This window comes from Nyctibius grandis, chromosome 7 (assembly GCF_013368605.1).
Source record: "Nyctibius grandis isolate bNycGra1 chromosome 7, bNycGra1.pri, whole genome shotgun sequence".
Taxonomy (NCBI): domain Eukaryota; kingdom Metazoa; phylum Chordata; class Aves; order Nyctibiiformes; family Nyctibiidae; genus Nyctibius; species Nyctibius grandis.
Genome location: NC_090664.1, coordinates 8,043,932 through 8,063,857, shown reverse-complemented (window position 1 = coordinate 8,063,857; position 19,926 = coordinate 8,043,932). Strand labels below are relative to the sequence as shown.

Below are 19,926 nucleotides of genomic sequence, written 5' to 3'. Positions count from 1 at the left end.
AAACCTAATTTGCTGTCATATGTATTTGAGGGAGAAAAAAAAAAATCTTTCCTACTTTTCCAGTTCTCAGCTGGTTTCTCAGTTTAAAACAATGAATTGAGCTGGTTGAAATTAATAAGATCTATTCCCTTTGCATATGTAGAAGCAGCTACTGCTGTCAAAAGCTGATTAACCACTTCAGCAGCTAAGTAAATTCTGGTGCCAAGTGCCAAGTCGGCAGCTTCCTTCCATGGTAATGTTTTAAAACTTTATCAGGTAACACACGTTGCTTTGAGAAATCAAATCACTGAAGCAAAGAGAATTTCAGAAAAGAATAAATTAAAAAACCCTCTGTATTACATTTCAAATTTTGTATTAAAATAAATGTAATTATTGCAAATAAAATATGTTGTTCTTAAAAATACATTTTTTCTACTCTCATTCGTGACATAATTTGGATTACATGTTGTTATAACAACAGTTTGTAATGCCATTATAACCTTTCTTCTCAGCAGATTCCTAAAGCAAACAGCAAATGCCATTTTAAATTACTAACAGCATGGTTTTAGCTGTGATGGTAGAAGTTGTGAGATAAGTAATACTTGATTAAAACCAACTGAAATAAATGGAAAAGTAGACATGCTATCATGCACAATAGCACTATTTCAGGTTATGCAAGAAGCTTGAAAGAGTATTTAATTTTAAACTGGAATATTTCTGCTTGATGAGGACAAGAACAAAATCTATTTTACTATGTAATCTTCTTGTCTTGAAAGCTAGTACAAAGTTTCAGAATCAGGCCTCAACTAAAACAAACCAAAGTTCAACTAATCACTATTTTTTATTTAATACCTACATAGTACTTAGGAGATTGTTACCAATAACTTGTGATGAAAAGCTGCAGGCAGAACTTATTAGTGGATCATAAGCTGAATGCTTATTCTTGTGTATTTAAAGTAAGCATATTCAAAGCATACTCTCATACATATGAAGTAAGAAGGAAAGAAAGTTCTAAATGAATTCTTCTGTTTAGACAGACAGCTAAGAAATCAAAAGCCTACTTCCAAAACCCAATGTAATAAAGCCATAAAAGCATTGCTTTAACTGCACACACTGCTTTAGTAGCTCTTCAAAAGTGTCTTAATATTAATTAAACTGGTGATAGAAAATTCAAAAGGAGACACAGTAACAAAATGTTACAAACAGAACAATAAACTATCTGAAGCGACAAGTTAAAAAAAAAAAAAAACAAACAAAACCAAAACAAAAAAAAACCAAACCCCCCCCCAAAAAAAACCCAAAAAAACCCAAAAAACCCCCCAAAAAACACCCCCAAAAAAAACCAAAAAACCCCCCCCAAAAAAACCCCCCAAAACACCCCCCCAAAACAAACCCCCCCAAAACAAACCCCCCCCAAAACAAACCCCCCCAAAACCCCCCCCCAAAACAACCCCCCCCCCAAAAAACACCCCCCCCAAAAAACCCCCCCCCCAAAAAAAACACCCCCCCCAAAAAACACCCCCCCCAAAAAACAACACACCCCCCCCCCAAAAAAAAAAAAACAAACAACCCAAAAAAAGGGGTTTTCTAATTGTTCTTTAGGTTTCCATACCTGAGAAGAAATATTGATTCATTTGATTCACCATCAACTGCACTTTTTGGGCGCAATTCAGTCTGAGTTTCTACTGGAAAGAAAACATGAACTTGTATTCAGAAGTTAAAAATAAATAAAACATAGGGAATAAGCATGTTAGTAAGATTGACAAAATTCACAGGACACAAAATAATTAAAAAACCGTAATGAATAATATTACCTATTTTGAAAGAATTGCTTGGTAGCTTTTTATTTGCTCTTGAGGATGACAGGTTATCTAGATTTTTATGAGTATCCACTGGCTCTTTGGCACTCCAAGACACAGATGACTCTGTCTCTTCACTGCTGTTTAATAAAAAGATATTAATTACACAGATTAAAAAAAAAAGAGGGATCATATCCATTATTTGTTGCAATTATTAGCATATGATTTGGCTGTCTTTCTCTAGATCAGCACACTATTGTAATATGTGCCACACATACTTTTTATATTAGCAATGGCAATGAAGAAAAATAAGTTTAGAGCAAATGACTCTGAGAATATTAAAAATTCTGTAGCTCCCTCAGTAGAACTTGCATGAGAGAAACTAGGAAAACTAGATTATCACACGATAATACCAGAGCTATTAAAAAAATATTAAAAGCTTTAGAGATCATTCAGTCTCTACAGGAAAAGTCACACAGAATCACACAGAATCACAGAATGTTAGGGATTGGAAGGGACCTCGAAAGATCATCTAGTCCAATCCCCCTGCCGGAGCAGGATTGCCTAGACCATATCACACAGGAACGCGTCCAGGCGGGTTTTGAATGTCTCCAGAGAAGGAGACTCCACAACCTCTCTGGGCAGCCTGTTCCAGTGTTCAGTCACCCTCACCGTAAAGAAGTTTTTCCTCAAATTTAAGTGGAACCTCCTGTGCTCCAGCTTGCACCCATTGCCCCTTGTCCTGTCAAGGGATATCACTGAGAAGAGCCTGGCTCCATCCTCTTGACACTTTCCCTTTACATATTTATAAACATTAATGAGGTCACCCCTCAGTCTCCTCTTCTCTAAGCTAAAGAGACCCAGCTCCCTCAGCCTCTCCTCATAAGGGAGATGTTCCACTCCCTTAATCATCTTCGTGGCTCTGCGCTGGACTCTCTCTAGCAGTCCCCTGTCCTTCTTGAACTGAGGGGCCCAGAACTGGACACAATACTCCAGATGTGGCCTCACCAGGGCAGAGTAGAGGGGGAAGAGAACCTCTCTCGACCTGCTGACCACACCCCTTCTAATACACCCCAGGATGCCATTGGCCTTCTTGGCCACAAGGGTACACTGCTGGCTCATGGTCATCCTGTTGTCCACTAGGACCCCCAGGTCCCTTTCTCCTACGCTGGTCTCCAACAGCTCTGTCCCCAACTTGTACTGGTACATGGGGTTGTTCTTGCCCAGATGCAGGACTCTACACTTGCCCTTGTTATATTTCATTAAATTTCTCCCCGCCCAACTCTCCAGCCTGTCCAGGTCTCTCTGAATGGCTGCGCAGCCTTCCGGCATCTCAGCCACTCCTCCCAGTTTTGTGTCATCAGCGAACTTGCTGAAAGTGCACTCTAATCCCTCATCCAAGTCATTAATGAATATATTGAATAGAACTGGTCCCAGAACCGACCCTTGGGGAACTCCGCTAGACACAGACCTCCAACTGGACTCTGTCCCATTGATCACCACTCTCTGGCTTCTTTCCTTCAGCCAGTTTACAATCCACCTCACTACCCGATCATCCAGACCACACTTCCCCAGTTTAGCTGCGAGGATGCTGTGGGAGACCATGTCAAACGCTTTACTGAAATCGAGATAGACCACATCCACAGCTTTACCATCATCTATCCACCGGGTAACATCCTCATAAAAGGCTATCAAGTTGGTTGAGCAAGACTTCCCGTTGGTGAAGCCATGCTGAGTGCCCCTAATGATCCCCCTATCCTTGATGTGCCTATAGACAGCACCAAGGACAAGTTGCTCCATCACCTTTCCGGGGATGGAGGTGAGGCTGACCGGTCTATAGTTACCCGGGTCCTCCTTCCTGCCCTTTTTGAAGACTGGAGTGACATTCGCTTTCCTCCAGTCCTCAGGCACCTCTCCCGTTGCCCACGACTTAGCAAAGATGATGGAGAGTGGCCTAGCAATGACTTCCGCCAGGTCCCTCAGCACCCGCGGGTGCATCCCATCAGGGCCCATGGATTTATGGACATCCAGGTTGCTTAATTGGTCCCTGACCCAGCCCTCATCTACCAAGACAGATTCCTCCTCTATCCTGACTTCTTCTGAGGCCGCAGGGGTCCAGGGCTCCTCAGGACAGCCTCCAACAGTATAGACAGAGGCAAACAAGGCATTCAGTAACTCCGCCTTCTTTTTATCCTCTGTCTCCAGGACCCCCACCTCATTCATCAGTGGGCCTACATTGCCTCTAGTGTGGGTTTTAGCTGCAATGTATTTGAAGAAGCCCTTTCTGTTGTCCTTGACCTCTCTTGCCAGGTTTAATTCCAAGGAGGCCTTAGCTTTCCTAGTTGCCTCCCTACATCCTCTGACAACAGACTTATATTCCTCCCAAGTGGCCAGCCCCTCCTTCCACGATCTGTACACCTTCTTCTTCCACTTGAGTTTGCCCAGCAGCTCCCTGTTCAACCATGCAGGTCTCTAGGTCCCCTTCCTTGACTTCCTACCTGTTGGGATGCTCTGATCTTGAGCTCGGAAGAAGCAGTCCTTGAACGCTAACCAACTATCTTGGGCCAACAACCATACTTCTAATAATCAAGCCTGTAGCCTAGATTTAGATCAATAAAAACCACCATTTTTTTTCTTAATCATTTACATGTCACACTTGATTGCAAGTTTATTGATTTTGGTGGTTGTTGCAATACTGGTATCAGAAATAGGTATTAAACAACACAAGAGAATTTTAAAACAAACAGAAGACACAAACATTCAGCATTCTAAAAGAAAACTGCTTTCACATTAGTTCCCTAGATTGGAACCTAAAGTATCTTTCAAATATTTAGAACAAAAGAACATAAAAATGAACACTAAATATCCTAATTCAAAATCAAAACCAAAAACCAGCAAGGTAACAGAAGTTTTGAAGCAGCCTAACTTTTTAATACATAGAACCTATTTATCACAAAAGGTCTGGGTTTTTCTGTATATATAGCAGTGTACAGTATTACAAATTCAGAAAAAAAAACATTAGATTAATGCTTTATGTCATAAGCAAAGAATATGGGTCAGCTGCATTTGCAAGGATATAAGGTTGAACCACAAATCTAAGATGCTATACTGATAGGCTTTGTGATGCTCTAAGCCTAATGCATAAAAACAAACAAAAAAAAATCTCAGTAGAGATAAAATCGACCCATATTTATAAGATTCTACAAAAGCTTTCAAAAAAAAAAGTCAAATTACTGCGCATCATTGTTACATAAATAAATAAAAATTAGAGCAGTTAGTTCAGAAGTAAATTTTAACACATTCTATAGCCAGGAGGAAGGAGTCTGTTAAAAGTCAACACAGTGTAATACACTAATAGGATAATCCCTAAGCATACAAAACTGTCCACTGAAGGGTGTAAAACTCCATTCATCAATTAGTTAACAACATGAAAATCCTAAGCAAAATTCAAAAGCGGGAAAATTTACAGAAAACCATAATAAAAATAAATAAATACTTGTTCGCTCAGATTTACTATACAAAAAGAACATTCGGTACCTTGAGCTTGTGCCCTGTCTGCCTGCAGAATCACCACCACAATGGCTAAGGGATCCTTTCCAGAATGGATGCTGCAATAGGTCTGTCCAATTGAGCCTTTTGAAAAGCAACAAATTGAAAAAACAGTGGCAAAGTATAGCTCCACAGAGAGACACCAGACCAGGTTTTGAACCCAATGACACTACAGAGCAATTACTCCTGTTGTTCACTTTTATTTGGTCAACAAATAAATTCTCTTACAGGACAAACTTTTTGCCTCAAATCAGAATGGATAATTCATGCAACACAGAGGTATGAGACTAAGAACGAAGGAAACTGCATAGCCAATTCCAACATTTAAAACATCTGAGCTACTCTATAAATGATAGTTATATTGTTAATAACATAAGATTATATCAGCTATAAATCAAAGCCTCATAAAATAGATATGCCCATTGCTCTGGAAAAGAAAAGCCATCGGATTTTAAAACTGCCCATCATTTCTGTTACTTAGTTATCTATTTAGCACCAGCTACAAAAATACAAAGACATATGTAATCAAAATATTAATTCTGTATATCTTCATATAAGGAAAAGCACAATTTGTTCTTTTATGAGGGATTAAATGATTTTTGCATTCTTTGTGATGTACAAATTACTATACATACAGTATCATAGCAATTATTTTTTCCAGAGGTGAAAAAAGACGATGTAAAAATCTGTCATGGATTAGACAGTTTACCTTTTCTGAGGATCCTTTTGAAGCAAGCCATCAAGCAAACTAACAAACTCAGCAGAAGGTTTGTGAAAAGCAGAACCTATAAATAGAAGCACTTGAGAAGATCAGTATTGGGCAGCAAAAACAACCGTCACACAACGTATATCAAATCATTATCTACAGATCATGCTAAAAAACTTTTATTTAACACTAACTTCATCTGAAAAAAATCTGCATGTATGAAGAATCCTAAATATACACTCTTTACATTTCAAAGGATTCTCAGAACAAACAAACAAAACCAAACCAAACAATAAACCAAACTAGCCACCAGTGCTGGGTCTCCAAACTAATTAAAATTGTTTATATGTTAAAAAAAGCACCCTCCAATTATCATATAGCTATTGGCAAGAAATAAAGTGGAGTTGAAATCTGCTTAAATTGAAATTAAGTTTCCCCCAACCATGATTTTAGAGGACCATTGTTGCACCCTATTATACAAAAGAGGTTTCCAAAACTCTTGGTTAACCAAGAAAGACTCTACTTCTGAGAGTTCAGAACTAGGAAATGCACTTTATCCACTTTGAAAACAAAATCTCTCTTAGAATTGAAACAAGTAACAACAGTTTTAATTCTACAGGTCACCATTTCCACTACATTACCATGGACTGAAAAAGAGCCACTAATATTTAAGTGTCTCCACGAATACCACTGATGCCCAGAATGACTGAGATCAAAAATTCCATCCCAGAAGGTAGTTTTATTTTTAATTCTTAACACTAAATGTCTGTCTGTCATAAGCTAAATAAGCTTTCATCATTAACAGGGAAAAAGCTCTTATCAAAGTAAGGCAATGCTAACATTCACTTCAGACAACTAACTAATTCCTGCAATCAGCCTCAGAAGAAATACTGCAAACAAAACTTTAACTTGTAAGTATTATTCTGATTTGATTCATTAAACAATAACATAATGTTACCCTCTGGTCTAAGTGGCAATGGATCTTCACATAAAATCTTTTCAATTAATTCAGAAAAGCTGTCTGAGAAGAATGGTGGTCTTCCTACAAAAAAAGTATATTTCACAGATTAGGCAAACTTCAAAACAGCTGTCAGGTTCAATGACATATGATGAGCTCGTTTTCCTAAGGAAATACCCAAAGAAATAAACACCCTCAGCCTGAATTCTATTTATCAAGTTCTCTTGTCAATTTAAATAAAAAACCTTGGATTCAATTCTTCTACCATGAACAGCAAAAGAGACCAAGGACAGAACAGGCACTAAAGATGCCTTGATGGAGGTCACCACATAGCCCTGTACGAACAAGCAATGAAACAACAGGAGAAGGTCTAGGCAGAAATCTCAATATCTATGTAACTATGTTGATTCAACAGAACAGCGTATTGTTTAAGACTTCAAAAGGTTGCTGTAATTCTCTTTTGTGATGAAATTTTCCTTCCAGTTGCAGCCAATACTAACAGGTACTTTATCTGCAGAAAACCAAATGACTCTAGTTTTATACTAGTAAAACAGTTTTCTCTTTCAAAGGTCAAACTAATACACCCAGAGTTTAATACTGTGGAGATTAAAAACATTACACTGTCAGAATTCGAGGACTGCTATAATTTTAAGTCATAGTACTTAAGCAACAAAGGTTGGTTAGTGTCACAATATTTAGATCACAGTCAAAAGGACAACTTAATAGTATTACTTCACTTGATTATTTGATAAACTTTTTTTTTTAAAATATAGTTAGTATATTCTTCAAGAAATATTTAAAACCTGTCTTAAGTTTTGCTATGTCTTAACTTTACTAGAAAGTTAAGAAGAATTTACTCTGGGACCACAAGTTATGTTCCCATTATCACAGATATTAAATAGATACACAAACTTACAACCTGAGAACATCTCATAAAGTAAACATCCCAAGGACCACAGATCACTGGCTTTGGAGAAGTCTTCTCCCTTTATTGCTTCTGGAGCTGTGTATAACGGAGAGCCTACAAAATACAGTACGTATAATGCACTTTGATTATTCATTCTGGATTTATCCTGTTCAACACTTCAAACTTTGTCTCCACACTTCAGAGAGTTAGGGATTATCTTCACCTAGTATAAGAAAACTGAGATACCAAATGTAAGTAATTTCAAAGGAACTTCTGTCCTATACTTTTACTGAATTAAGTAGGATTATGTACACTATTTTGTTGTTTATTTCACTTCTATTAACCAAGCTGGCTTGTGCTACACTCTTCTAACACAGTGATTAATGCGAAGTATGTTTTGATATACCTTGACAGCTTCCAGAGCCAAGCCAATTGAGCAGAATGGTAAACCAGCATAATTCTCATGTGATTAACAGAAATAATCACATCACATCAGGTTTGTTTGGTTGTTTTGTTTGTTTGGTTTTTTTTTAAAAAAAAAAAAAGCTATCCCACAGCATAAACCTTCATGAAATTAGAAAACTGTTACAAAAACAAGGTAGCTAGCCAACTGGATCACTGATCTAAACTAGTTATAGCTATTTTCACACTAAAACACTATGAAAACATCACATATCAAGTTACAGTAGCTTATTCACAGACCCCTTTTGTCTTGATACAGAAAAAGAAATATACAGTTCCTATTTCTACAGTAGTTCCTGTCTAAATACTAACTTCGTTCTCAAAAATCTCTAAAAAAATTACACAAACTCAGCAAAAATGTCAATTCCATAGTCCTTTAAAAAGCTTATTTTGGATTCTTTTGTTCTTGGGTTTTATTTTTTTAAGTGACAAAAGGTCATTAACCATACACATCAAAACAGCTGTTCTGAAAGGCAACAGGAAAGAGATTAGATTTGTATTCCTTCCTGAATAAGATCTGGTCTTGGTCTTAGTATTTCTAGTATGGACTTTCAGCAGGAGATAGCAAAGTATTAAAAAAGCTCTTTGTTCCCATAAAATATTGTGAAGAATTCCATTGTTCCCAATAGCAGTAGCTGCTATGACACATGATTATCTTGGAAATAGAGGTCTGTGAGATGCTCTGAGATGATGATTAATAAAAGATTTGGAAGATTAAAGCCAAGTTTCTGAATTTTTCTTATTTGATGAAAAAATAACATAGTATTTGTAGCCTACTGCATTTGTATGGATCTGTCTGTTGAAACTAAAGCACAGTAACTTTCTCATACTTTAAAAAGAAATAATCATTCTTAAGTAAAAGGTACTGAAACAGTCAAGTCTCAAACTAGAAATCACTTGGACCATTTGCATCAAAAAGGACAATGAATTACAGCAGTGCAAAGTCTCCAATGAAAGAAGCAGTAGTTCTGTGTAGTACTTACTGAACTTTGTGTATACATTTAACATGAATTTAATGGAATTTAGTTCTAGACCTTACAGACCTCTTCTGCAGCACACTTTAAAAGTCTATAAATAACTCCATCACTCAAATTTTTCTGAGACAAAACAGGATTAATTTTAAATCACTTCTTTATCATATTTCCAATATCAGTTCTTTCTTCATTCTCAAGTTACTACTTCATAACTGGAGCACTAAAGGTTGTAAACAAGTGATTCTTTTTGCTACTTCCTTTAAACTTTTTTTTTTTTAAAAAATACACTGTCCTATATCCACTAAATACCAGAAATACAGTTTCATCATTTAGGAAAGCCAGGTCCAGTTTGAACTTTGAAATTCCAAAGTTTTAGCAATCTTCTCATTTTTCTAATTCTACTACTTGCATGTAGCTGATGATCTGTGAAATGCATCAAAGACCAAAGATATTTCACAGGGTTTTTCTTCCCACCATAGTTTTCATCGAACAGCAATTAATAATTAAGCCTCCTCAGCAAATCCAAACCAAGAATTAATATTTAATTCGTTAGCGACCTTGAAACGTTTCAGATCTCATTCATATACTCAGTTTGGGTGGTGCTTTTTTTTTTGTTTTGGGGTTTTTTTTAATTCTTGAAATTTTGCTTCTATTTTTTTTCTACAAGGGAAAAAATCAAGAACATTTTATAAAATAACAAAAACATGTTCAGCACAGTTTGTACATTAAACTGTACTGTAGGGATTTGATGTCAAGCTGCAAAAGGAAATTTAAAATAAGCCACCTCCAGTTATACTATGTTGAAAGTTTGTTATACAAGTATATGACAGTCTATAATCACCTACATATGAGCTTCAATCCAAAACTAACCTGATTTCTATTTACAAGAAGAAATAAAGGTCAGGAATTCTTAATATGTCATACATTTTAGGACAGACAAATATTTTTTTTCCAGCTCTCAGTTAAACTGGCTTTGTGAAACTTAGAATTATTACAATATACTTGTAAATACAGTTTCTTTTCTTTTTACTCACTTGCAGGTGTTGTTCCCTCTGTAAGTTGTGATCTTTCTGAAAAATATTCCTTAAGAGCAAAATTTTGGTTTTGAGCTTACTTTAAAAATTCCCCATATGCAGGACATGTAAAATCTGCTTACAGAAAATGTACAGATCTTGCTTTGCATTGCAAAGACACGGGCAAACACGTTAATCTTTGCAAATGATAACATAACAGAATTAATTATTGAGATTCCCTAAAGACAGCCCCAACAGAATGATAACAACTATTTTATTTCCAGGTCTTCTCCCCAAATTACTTCAAACAAAGGCTTTTTCCAGCTTTCATCCTGTCCCTTTGGTATTAAGTTAATTTTGGCTAGTAAAAATATCATACCTCGAAACCTATTTTTCAGGTATCTTTGTGGAGTGCTTTCACTGACATCTCCTTCACCTTCTTCAGATCGAATTAAAGCAAAAAATTCTTCCAAGTTTTCGCCATCCACTTTAGCCAAGCAAAAATTACTGAATTTCAAAGTGCCAGGCCCTTCCAGCAGAATCTGGAAGAATAAACATAGCCCAAGATACAAGTATCACCTACAAAAACTGATAACTGCTGAAGTTTCCAACACAAAGTATAAAATAATTTATTCAAAAAAAAATTTAAAAATCACAATCTCAAGCCACTTAAGTACATCGAGATGATCAGTATAACTGAAAACACTGAAAAGTTTTTCTTTTAAGACAACACCAATACTGTCTTTTTTCTTATAAAAAAAACCCTACAGAATCTCACAATAGAACCCTTAAGAGGTTTAATGTGCACTTTTGTTTCCTCATTATCAAATCTAAATGAGCAACAACGTTACTATTGAAACGAAAGTAAAAGTAGCGTAAAACTGTATAGGAAAATAGAAGTATAGTAAAAAAACATCACTTCGTAGGAAAAAAAAATGAATCTTTCTAATTTTATTTAGCAGAAAATTCCAAAGATTTTGTCCAATGATCATGAGAGTTTTCTCTATGCAGTCACCGCTTATTCTCGTAATGAAAAGCTTCATAATCCCAAAACATTGTTTGGAGAAATAGCCCAGTCAGATGGGGGGGGGGGGGGGAAGCACAAAAAACCCAGCAGTCTTACTTTAGCACTCTGTATTTTGTATTCAAAGGAGTACTTTACAGCAACATTCTTTTTTGGAAGAATACAGAGGCATCTCCATTATGCTTTTTTCATGTATTGTTTTACTGCTTTTAGGCTCACAAATGACAGAAACTAAGTATAGTCGTGCAAGATTTTACAGAACATTCAGAGAAGGGCAACTTCACCAAACAATTACTGTTAAGCAAGAATTTTTTCATTATAGTTATATTCTGGTTATTACATAAATTAAAACCAAACACGGACTTTGTCAAAACTAACATAAATTCCACACACATACACAAATCCGAAACTACATAAAGATTTGTATTTTTATGCAAGAATAAGACTGTAATTCAAACGGCATTTAGAAAGGATACAGTTGGTTATTAACAAAGAAAGTTTGCTTAACTTCACTCGCTCATTAGCATTTTCTAGGACCTCAAAATATTCTGCAGTGTGGTAGAATAGGTATAGTAACAAAGTTATACGTCTGAGGACTGAGAACTAAAATCCTTCATTATTCAAACCAGTACACCAAATCAAAAAGAATCTATCACACTGTATCAAATATACAACACGAAGAGAAATTAATTAGATCATAAAATAATCAAGCTATAGACTTGTCTTTCATTGTCTTCTCACATATTGTAAAACTCAACTGCCATCCAACCTGAAGTAAGCCTCTTCCAAACAGTAAAATAGAAATAATGAATTAAACACTCACGGCATCCAAAGTAACATGCAGTGTTCCCTATAAATAACACTCCTTCTTACCTTTCTAGGTGTCAGTTCACAAAAGATAATTCCAAGCTTATGAATATGGTATAAACCAGTAATCAAATCAACACCAAATTCTCTCACTACATCTTCAGGTAGATGTTCATCTTGAGCAATAACAGATTCTAGAGAACCACCTGAAATATGTTTACACATAGTCAGCAAGTGCATATAAAGAAGATAACATACAAATAACTCCCAAGGGCATTATACAAGCTTCTTCAGAAGAAGTCAAGCAAAAATTATTATCAGTAGACAAAAATATTTCTTGAGATTATCCAATAGTTACAAAATCCAAGATGTACAGAAAAAATTAATCTATTTCCAATACTGAGACAAAAATCTTAATTTTGACGACAATTAAATTGAGTGCATGACTTCAAAATTACTTTAATATTGATTTATTTTACAAAGGAAACAGAAAGGAATAAAGAAACCCAGAATTGTCTCATGTCACAATGTAATAGTACCCAATGGGTTTCTTCAAATTCCTTAACCTGCTGCATGAGTTCAAAGAATAAGCAATACCAAGAGCAGGCTATCAACTTCTGTGAACAAGCGCTAAAGCTAATGACATGCAATTTTCCACTGAATTTACCGACAACAGAAATTGTAGAACTGGGTTACATTCTGAGGTCCTGAGGTCAACAACATGCAACAGAAATTATTTTGTTTGTTCTTCACACATAGCATTTCTGTATAGTCCTTTTCTTGACTCATGTGCCCCAGTTCTTTCATTTTCATCCTTTCCTTTCTCTCTTTTTTCTTTTTTTTTTTAAAAAAAAAAAAAAGAATTGTAAAAAACAAACCAAAAATACCCAGGACTAAACTTTCACTTTACAGCTTTCTCACACAAATCCCAGCTTCCTGCCCCAGCAAGTCCTACTCATATCTCTCTGGACTTTTCATCCTAACATGAGACCCTTCTCTGTCCTTCCAAAATCACCACTCTCCTCCTTCATTAAATTCCAACCAACCTTTCCTCTGTTTCTGATCAGATTACACCTACAAAGCCTTCTAATTATCCCTCACATGTATCCTCTATCACCTGTGTCCTTCCCTTTGCTTCACATTCACTCTCTATGCTTTTCCCCACTTATTGTTACAGTTTCTCTGTCCTTGCAAAAATCTCTTCTTCCCCCATCACCTACTTCCTCATATCCCACTGATTCTCAGGTACGTCAGACTTGTCCCGTTTGATCCATTCCTGTCCTAACTGTTCACAGGAATCGGACTTCTCCTAATCTTGTTTCCCACAAGATCATTGCTCAGTCTTTCTCCTCCTTCCTGTCCCAGTCTCCTGTCCTGGACCCCACGTTTGCATCTCCTACAAAATCCCTTTCCTCACCCTCATTTGGTCCTTTACTACTCCTGCACCAAACCTGTTCCCCTGAGACTACAGTTTGTATTTCGTGAATTATCTATGGGTTTCCTGGGTTATGCATTATTTATATCCTAGCCAAATTACGCAGATTTAAAAAAAAAAAAAAAAAAAAAAAAGACACTAATTTAAGTCCCTGAATGAAAACAGGGATTAGGAGAGCTTTTCATAAAAAAAGATATTAGATCTTTTATTCCAAATCACATAATAGATTTTCCTGAGCTTTTTTTCCCTTTGCTCAGTAATTTATTTCGGAGAATAGCAAGACTAAAAGGTCCGTCACCACAGTATTCTTCAAACTATTCAATACTGCTGAATCTTAAAATTATTTTCTTTCTAAGCCTTTTTAATGCTGTTTAGTAAATAAGTCATTCCTTTAAAACCAAGCCCATATACATAGCTATACTAAAGAACCTTCCATCATGTTTAATTACTGCTTTTATAGTGTATTTTAGAGGGCTACGTACAGAATAATTCCATAATCTGACCAAATACACAAAGAAAAAAAACATAGCGAAACCAGCAACACAGAAGTATGCTGCATCTGATAACGGAAACTCACTTTGTCACCCTGAGAAAACTGAGAGAGAGATTCCATATTTCAAAAGCAGTTTTCAAGGCTCTACAAAATTAATAAGAAACTGATGTCTTATTCTATTTACAAGTTAGCTTCAAGACACTCTCCTTGCAGCAAGCTGCAATACTGCAAGGTAAAAATACATCATAATTGTTCAAACCGCATTTAATAAAGGCTGCCTGTCTAATGACTTACATATGTGCCCATAAGTTAGACTAAGCAAATAGACCAAAGCCTCCATATGAGCCATTAACTTCACTTTCAGTCATTGAAAGAATGACCTGATTTTTTTTCCAGAACTTGTAGCTTCTCTTCTTCAGTAATTTTTGAAACAGAATTCGGGATAGAAAAAAAGGCTCTGTGTAATACGGACTTTTACAATGAAACAAACTCCAGATACCAAAATCTTAAACATGCATCACTTGCACAATTGGCCTCCTTTTCTTTCCATGTGGAGTAAAGCACGCTATCTGGAGTTTAAAACATGCAGTCGTCACAGTTAAAGAAAGCTTTAAAAGATTTCTTTAATAGATTGATGAGAACCTATCAAAACTCAGTGAATCACTTCATGCAGTTTTGTGTTCTCAGAGCTCCAAAATTAACATCTTAACATAAAAGCCAAAATACTTCTACTGAACAGGCAGAAAACTTACATAATTTACTATTAGCTACAGAATTGCCCTTTGATTTAAAAATTTATTTGAACAATATTAAGTCATTTGTACATTATAACTTGATTTGCTACTTGCTCTCTTTATTGTTGTGTGCTAGAAAATGAAAGAGAACGCCAAAGCTGCCAGTCCTTAGAAAACTTCTCTCAAGTAATTTTTACTTAGCTGCCCTCCAACTATTCACAATTTGTTTTTCAGTTCCTCTGATTAGCCCTACCTCTTCAGCTATTGAAAACCAACATTATATCACATCAATTAACATTTAACGTACATATACAGTGAAGCAGAGGAGAAATATGACTTCAAATGATTGCTAAAAATGTTTCCAAAAGCCAAACCATTTTTATATATAAATAAGATTCTCAAGTTAATAATCACATAATTATTAAGCTCTTTAAAATATCTAAGTATTTGTTGTGGAGAAACTGTTATAAGAAATCTGTTACACATACTCACTCCATAAATTTTTACCTTTTGAGCTTACCTTACCTGTGCATAATTCCACTACAAGCCAAAGATGGTTGCTTGTTTCATACCATTCATAAAATGTCACTACATTCTTGTGTCTGATTTCATGAGTCAGACGAACCTAGAATAAAGTTTTTAACATACTTAACCAGGGAAAAAAAAAAAGCAAAAAAGCAATATATATGTACTTAAGGGGGAAGGGGGAAGGAGACAATACAAAATTACTCCAATTCAAATATTGTGGTTTTATATGTATGTTGAGGAACGATAACTTTCCTCACAGACCTTGCCCAACTCCCCTGTTTTTAAAAAGAGAGGAAAAAAAAAATACAGGAAGTTCCCCAACCCAAAATTATAAGCACTATTTAACCTCCCGCGTCACTAAAACAACAAACTGTAAATCAGAATTTGGGGTCAAACTTGCATTCCTACTTTCTTTTTAATGAGAAAAAAAGCGTAAGACAATACGGTGAATAGAGTAAGAGGAAATAAAAATAATTTTTTCTGTCATTCTTAATCTTATCAAACAAGAGCAATCATTCAAGGGTCCCTGGAAATCTATTTTTCTATCAATCACACCTGCATGGCCTAATCTCTACAGAAGCCTCTCTATCTTGTCAGATTGGTACGTAAGGTATCCTGAGGGCTTTCTAAGAGGAATATGCTTCTAAGAAAAAAATCTTTAAATTGAGCAGATTCATTAATCACCCAATAAATGATCATTGAAAAAATGAGAAGGAACGTGAAACACAATTTATCTACTAGAAAAATAAAATATTTGAAATGCCAAACTGTATTAGTTACAGTTTCTTTTCCAGAAAATATTACACGTTTAAAACTTTGCCAAGCTTTTACAAACCAGAATTTATTTACTTTAAATGCTCTTCCTTCATCAAAAATAATTTCTTCTTGGTAAGTAAGAAATCGATTATTTACTGGAAGGTATTACTACCACTGAATATGCACAACCGATAACAAAATAAAGCAAACTACTACATGCAAGTTACTGTTTTTACAAGTTCTCTGACATATCACAGAAACAGTAAGCCTGTAAACATGGGTTTATGCATGTGATTTAAACAATAATAAATCAGATGAAGAAATAAATACATTAAAATATGACTCTTTTTACAGTATAAGATTTTAAAGTCTTAAGAAGCTGATCTAAACTGTGACAAACTCCATGTAAAGAAGCACGTGGTTTTTTTCTTTTATATTACCTGTGCTACAAGGATTTTGTAAGCTACATCTTTTCCCAGATTTAGCAGGAAAAAATATTACTTACCCAGTTTGTTATTTCAGCTCTTTTACATTTATCAGTGCAAAGAATGGCAACAAAATTAATTGTCCCCTTTCTTCTTCCTTTATAAACAACTGTCTTATTTCCTCTTCCAATCTCTTCATACAAAATGAAGTTCTCCATACTTAAGGATGCTGTACAGGCAATGGATTGAAAACATAGTATTAGTCTCATAAACAAATAAACCTTTAAAGAAAGGGTGTGGGGGGGGAGGAGAATTCAAATTTAATGGTCATTGATGCATAGTATTTACCCTCCCAATTCTCAAAAACAGAGATTATATACTTCCAGCGAGATCAAACATAATTACTTTACAGAAGGCTTCCTCTCAGGAAATTTGACCAAAATTTTGAAGAGATGATAGAATTTTCCACTTCCAAAACTCTTAACACATTCAAAAAGTTACAGATGGGCCAGTAGCTACAAATTGTAAGTACTGGAGAGGGTAGTGCAGCAACAGGAATGATAGCAAGGATGGAGGAGAGCTGCTTAAGCAATATGCTGACAAATGTCTAATCACAAACCACAAACTCAATTTCACCTTAACTCTTTCATGGGACACAAAATGCCCAGAATGATAAATTGAAGACCAAAATGAAGACCAGAGAATTCCCAAGTTTTCTGAGAGGACTGCAAGTGAAAATACAACAAAGCATCAGGCAGCAGCAGACAACAATGTGTTTGTCACTAAAATACTTGTTCCTGCCAGAACACCAGCCAGGTGCCACAGTACAACTCGGATGATCCAGAATTTACAACATACATAGGAACCTCATGATTCCAGGATTTCCTTAACCAAAGATCCAAGACAGAAGGTTTCTTCCCAAAAGAAAAAAGAATCTCTGTGGAAGACCATCAGCCTGCAAACAGTTGTGCTTTACTTGGGGAGCAGAGGGTTCACTTGGGAACACTGCACTGAGAATAGTTTTTGCTTGCCTTTAAGATAAAGGAGCCGAGACCAGTTCATAGGGCCTTTTGAGGCATGAAAGAAGTAAACATGTGTTGAAGGTCAGTTCTGAACACAGAACTGAAAACAGGGAATGGTTGTTGATGTTTTGAGCCCAGAACACTGTGGCTCTTCCCAGAATAGGTGATGAGTGCTTAGCGTGTGAATGTTGATGTTATCTTGAACTGCATAGTCTGGCTCCTACATTGTAGCAGTTAAATAGGGTAGTAGAATAAAAATAAAAAAAGCCTTAGGCCTTTTGGCTTCAGGCCCTTGCATCCTCGATCTCAGAGTCCCTGCCTTCTTTTCCGCCCGCCGCAAATCTCACCACTACAATTCAAAAGCCTTGAGGTTAATACTGTAAATTAGTTTGATTTTACCTAGCACTAAGCAAACAGCTAGGTACAGCCAGCATAACACAAGAAGGAAGACCTTTTTTCTACAGTTATCTATGAGAACAAGGTAATTATACAACAATCAGTTTGCCAAACATCCCAAAATACGGCACAAAGATACAGCATCAGAACAGATGGGGGTCTCCATTTCCCTACCTCTCTTTTCCCATTCATGCAAATCATTACACCATTCTTTACTTTTTTTCTGGACAGCTTAAAAAAAAACCAAACCCATAATGTCATCCTCTAATACACAAAGATTCCAGAATAGCAATGCCATAGAAATGTATCCAGCAAAAGAGATTGCCAACCACAGCCCATCCCCAAAATTTACACGGCCGCAGCCCCTTCCTTGCCCTTCTTCTTTCCCAAGAATACTTCAAACCTGGTATGTGCACCTCATCACAAGACTGAAGCATATACTCGTTAGATGGATGGAAGAGATCTTCACGTTGGTTATACGAAAGCCTTTATCATCCACTCATGCAATAAACCATACAAATGTATGCCAGGCTCAATGACAAGCACAGAAATATCTGGTTATTTGACAAAAAGAAGACCAATGACATGCAAATGCACACTGGGACAGAATAGTCATGGTCATAGGACAGGGAAGCCTTCATTGCTACCTCATGACTGGCAGTACTTGCAAGTAAGGTTGCCATCAGCTGCTCTGCGTGGAAAAGACAAGCATCCAGTCTCGCATCCCTGAATCTGAACAGTAATGGCTACACCTTCATTTCATCACACAAACCAATGGAGCATTACCCATGAGACAGACTTTCAACAGCTAGAGTACATTCATTAGTTTTGAAATAAATTGCAAACAGATCCAGTAAAGTGACACAGAAAGTGAAAAGAAGTATCTCAAGATGAGATGGCTGCTGTGGAAGCCTGTCACACCACCACCTGTAACAAAACAGGTCTGAAACTCCGCAGAAACATCCAAAGCAGCAGATTCCAGTCGCCAAGGGAACTGTATTTGCTCTGGATAGGATGCAGGACCACAACACCAAGAAGACATGGTCCCAGAAGAATTTCTCCCTTCTTTTGGTGAGAGAATAGCCAGAACACTCTGAACAGAGCAGCAGGTGCAGGACCTGAGATCTCCTGCAGTCAAAGCTCTGTCAAGAGCAGCCAGCTCAGCAGCCGTGAGGCGCTGCACCACAACCCCTGAGACACAGCAGCCTCCTGGCCCACCTGCAGCAGAGGTGAGGGTGCCATAAGGCAGGCCACCCCCCGATGGGTCTCCTGCCCCTCAGGAGCCCTTCAGCTGTGGCGCCAGAGGGATCTGAGGGATACCCCACCCCCAGCCTAAGCCTGCACTCACACCTACGGCCGCGGACACGTGACCAGGTCAGGGCGGGGCGGGAAAGCGCTGAGGGGGCGAGGGGAGGCAACTGCCTGCGTCTGCACGCGCCCCCCACAGCGCGGGCGGAGGGCCCCGTCTCGCGCGCCGCCGGGCGCTCGAGGCTCGTTAGGTACGCGCGCGCCCCGCCAGCTAACGGCCGGGGGGGCGGGTGGGAAGAGACGGCCGTACCTGTGCAGCGGCGGGTGGCAAGGACGCAGCGTTACTGTCGCCGCGCCGCCGCCATCAACCTAAATCGGCGAAGCCCCGCCCCCACGCCGGAGTCTCCCATGCTCCAAGGGGAGGGAGAAGGGCTTTGGAAATGTCCCGGCGGGAAACTCATCCCTGTACGCCACAAAATAGAGCCAGCGGGAGGGACATCGGCGCACCAGGCAGAGTGACTCCAGGAACTGGGTTTTTTTGCCTTTACTCGAGCAAGAACACACTGCCTGGTTTCACGCGGCTTCGTCCCTTCTCCCCCCCGCGCACCGCCCAGATGGTCGCCACCCCGCGCCAGTCTCCAGGAGACGGGGCCAGACGCCGGAAACAGAGCGGAGCCGCCATTGGGCCAGGAGGCGGTCACGTCAGAGCGG

The 19,926-nt window shown here is 37.6% G+C and overlaps 1 protein-coding gene across 1 annotated transcript in view; it reads right to left on the bottom strand.

Annotated features, from left to right (window-relative positions):
* LOC137665761 (serine/threonine-protein kinase ULK4-like) overlaps window positions 1-19,601 on the bottom strand; it is a 253,270-nt gene extending 233,669 nt beyond the window's left edge. Inside the window, 11 exon segments of the mRNA XM_068405143.1 lie at window positions 1,592-1,661; window positions 1,794-1,918; window positions 5,316-5,411; window positions 6,037-6,112; window positions 6,992-7,075; window positions 7,911-8,012; window positions 10,727-10,889; window positions 12,245-12,384; window positions 15,366-15,465; window positions 16,630-16,778; window positions 19,526-19,601. Coding sequence (XP_068261244.1) covers window positions 1,592-1,661; window positions 1,794-1,918; window positions 5,316-5,411; window positions 6,037-6,112; window positions 6,992-7,075; window positions 7,911-8,012; window positions 10,727-10,889; window positions 12,245-12,384; window positions 15,366-15,465; window positions 16,630-16,767 — 1,094 coding nt within the window. The 5' untranslated portion in view covers window positions 16,768-16,778; window positions 19,526-19,601.
* Window positions 19,602-19,926: the final 325 nt, after the last annotated feature.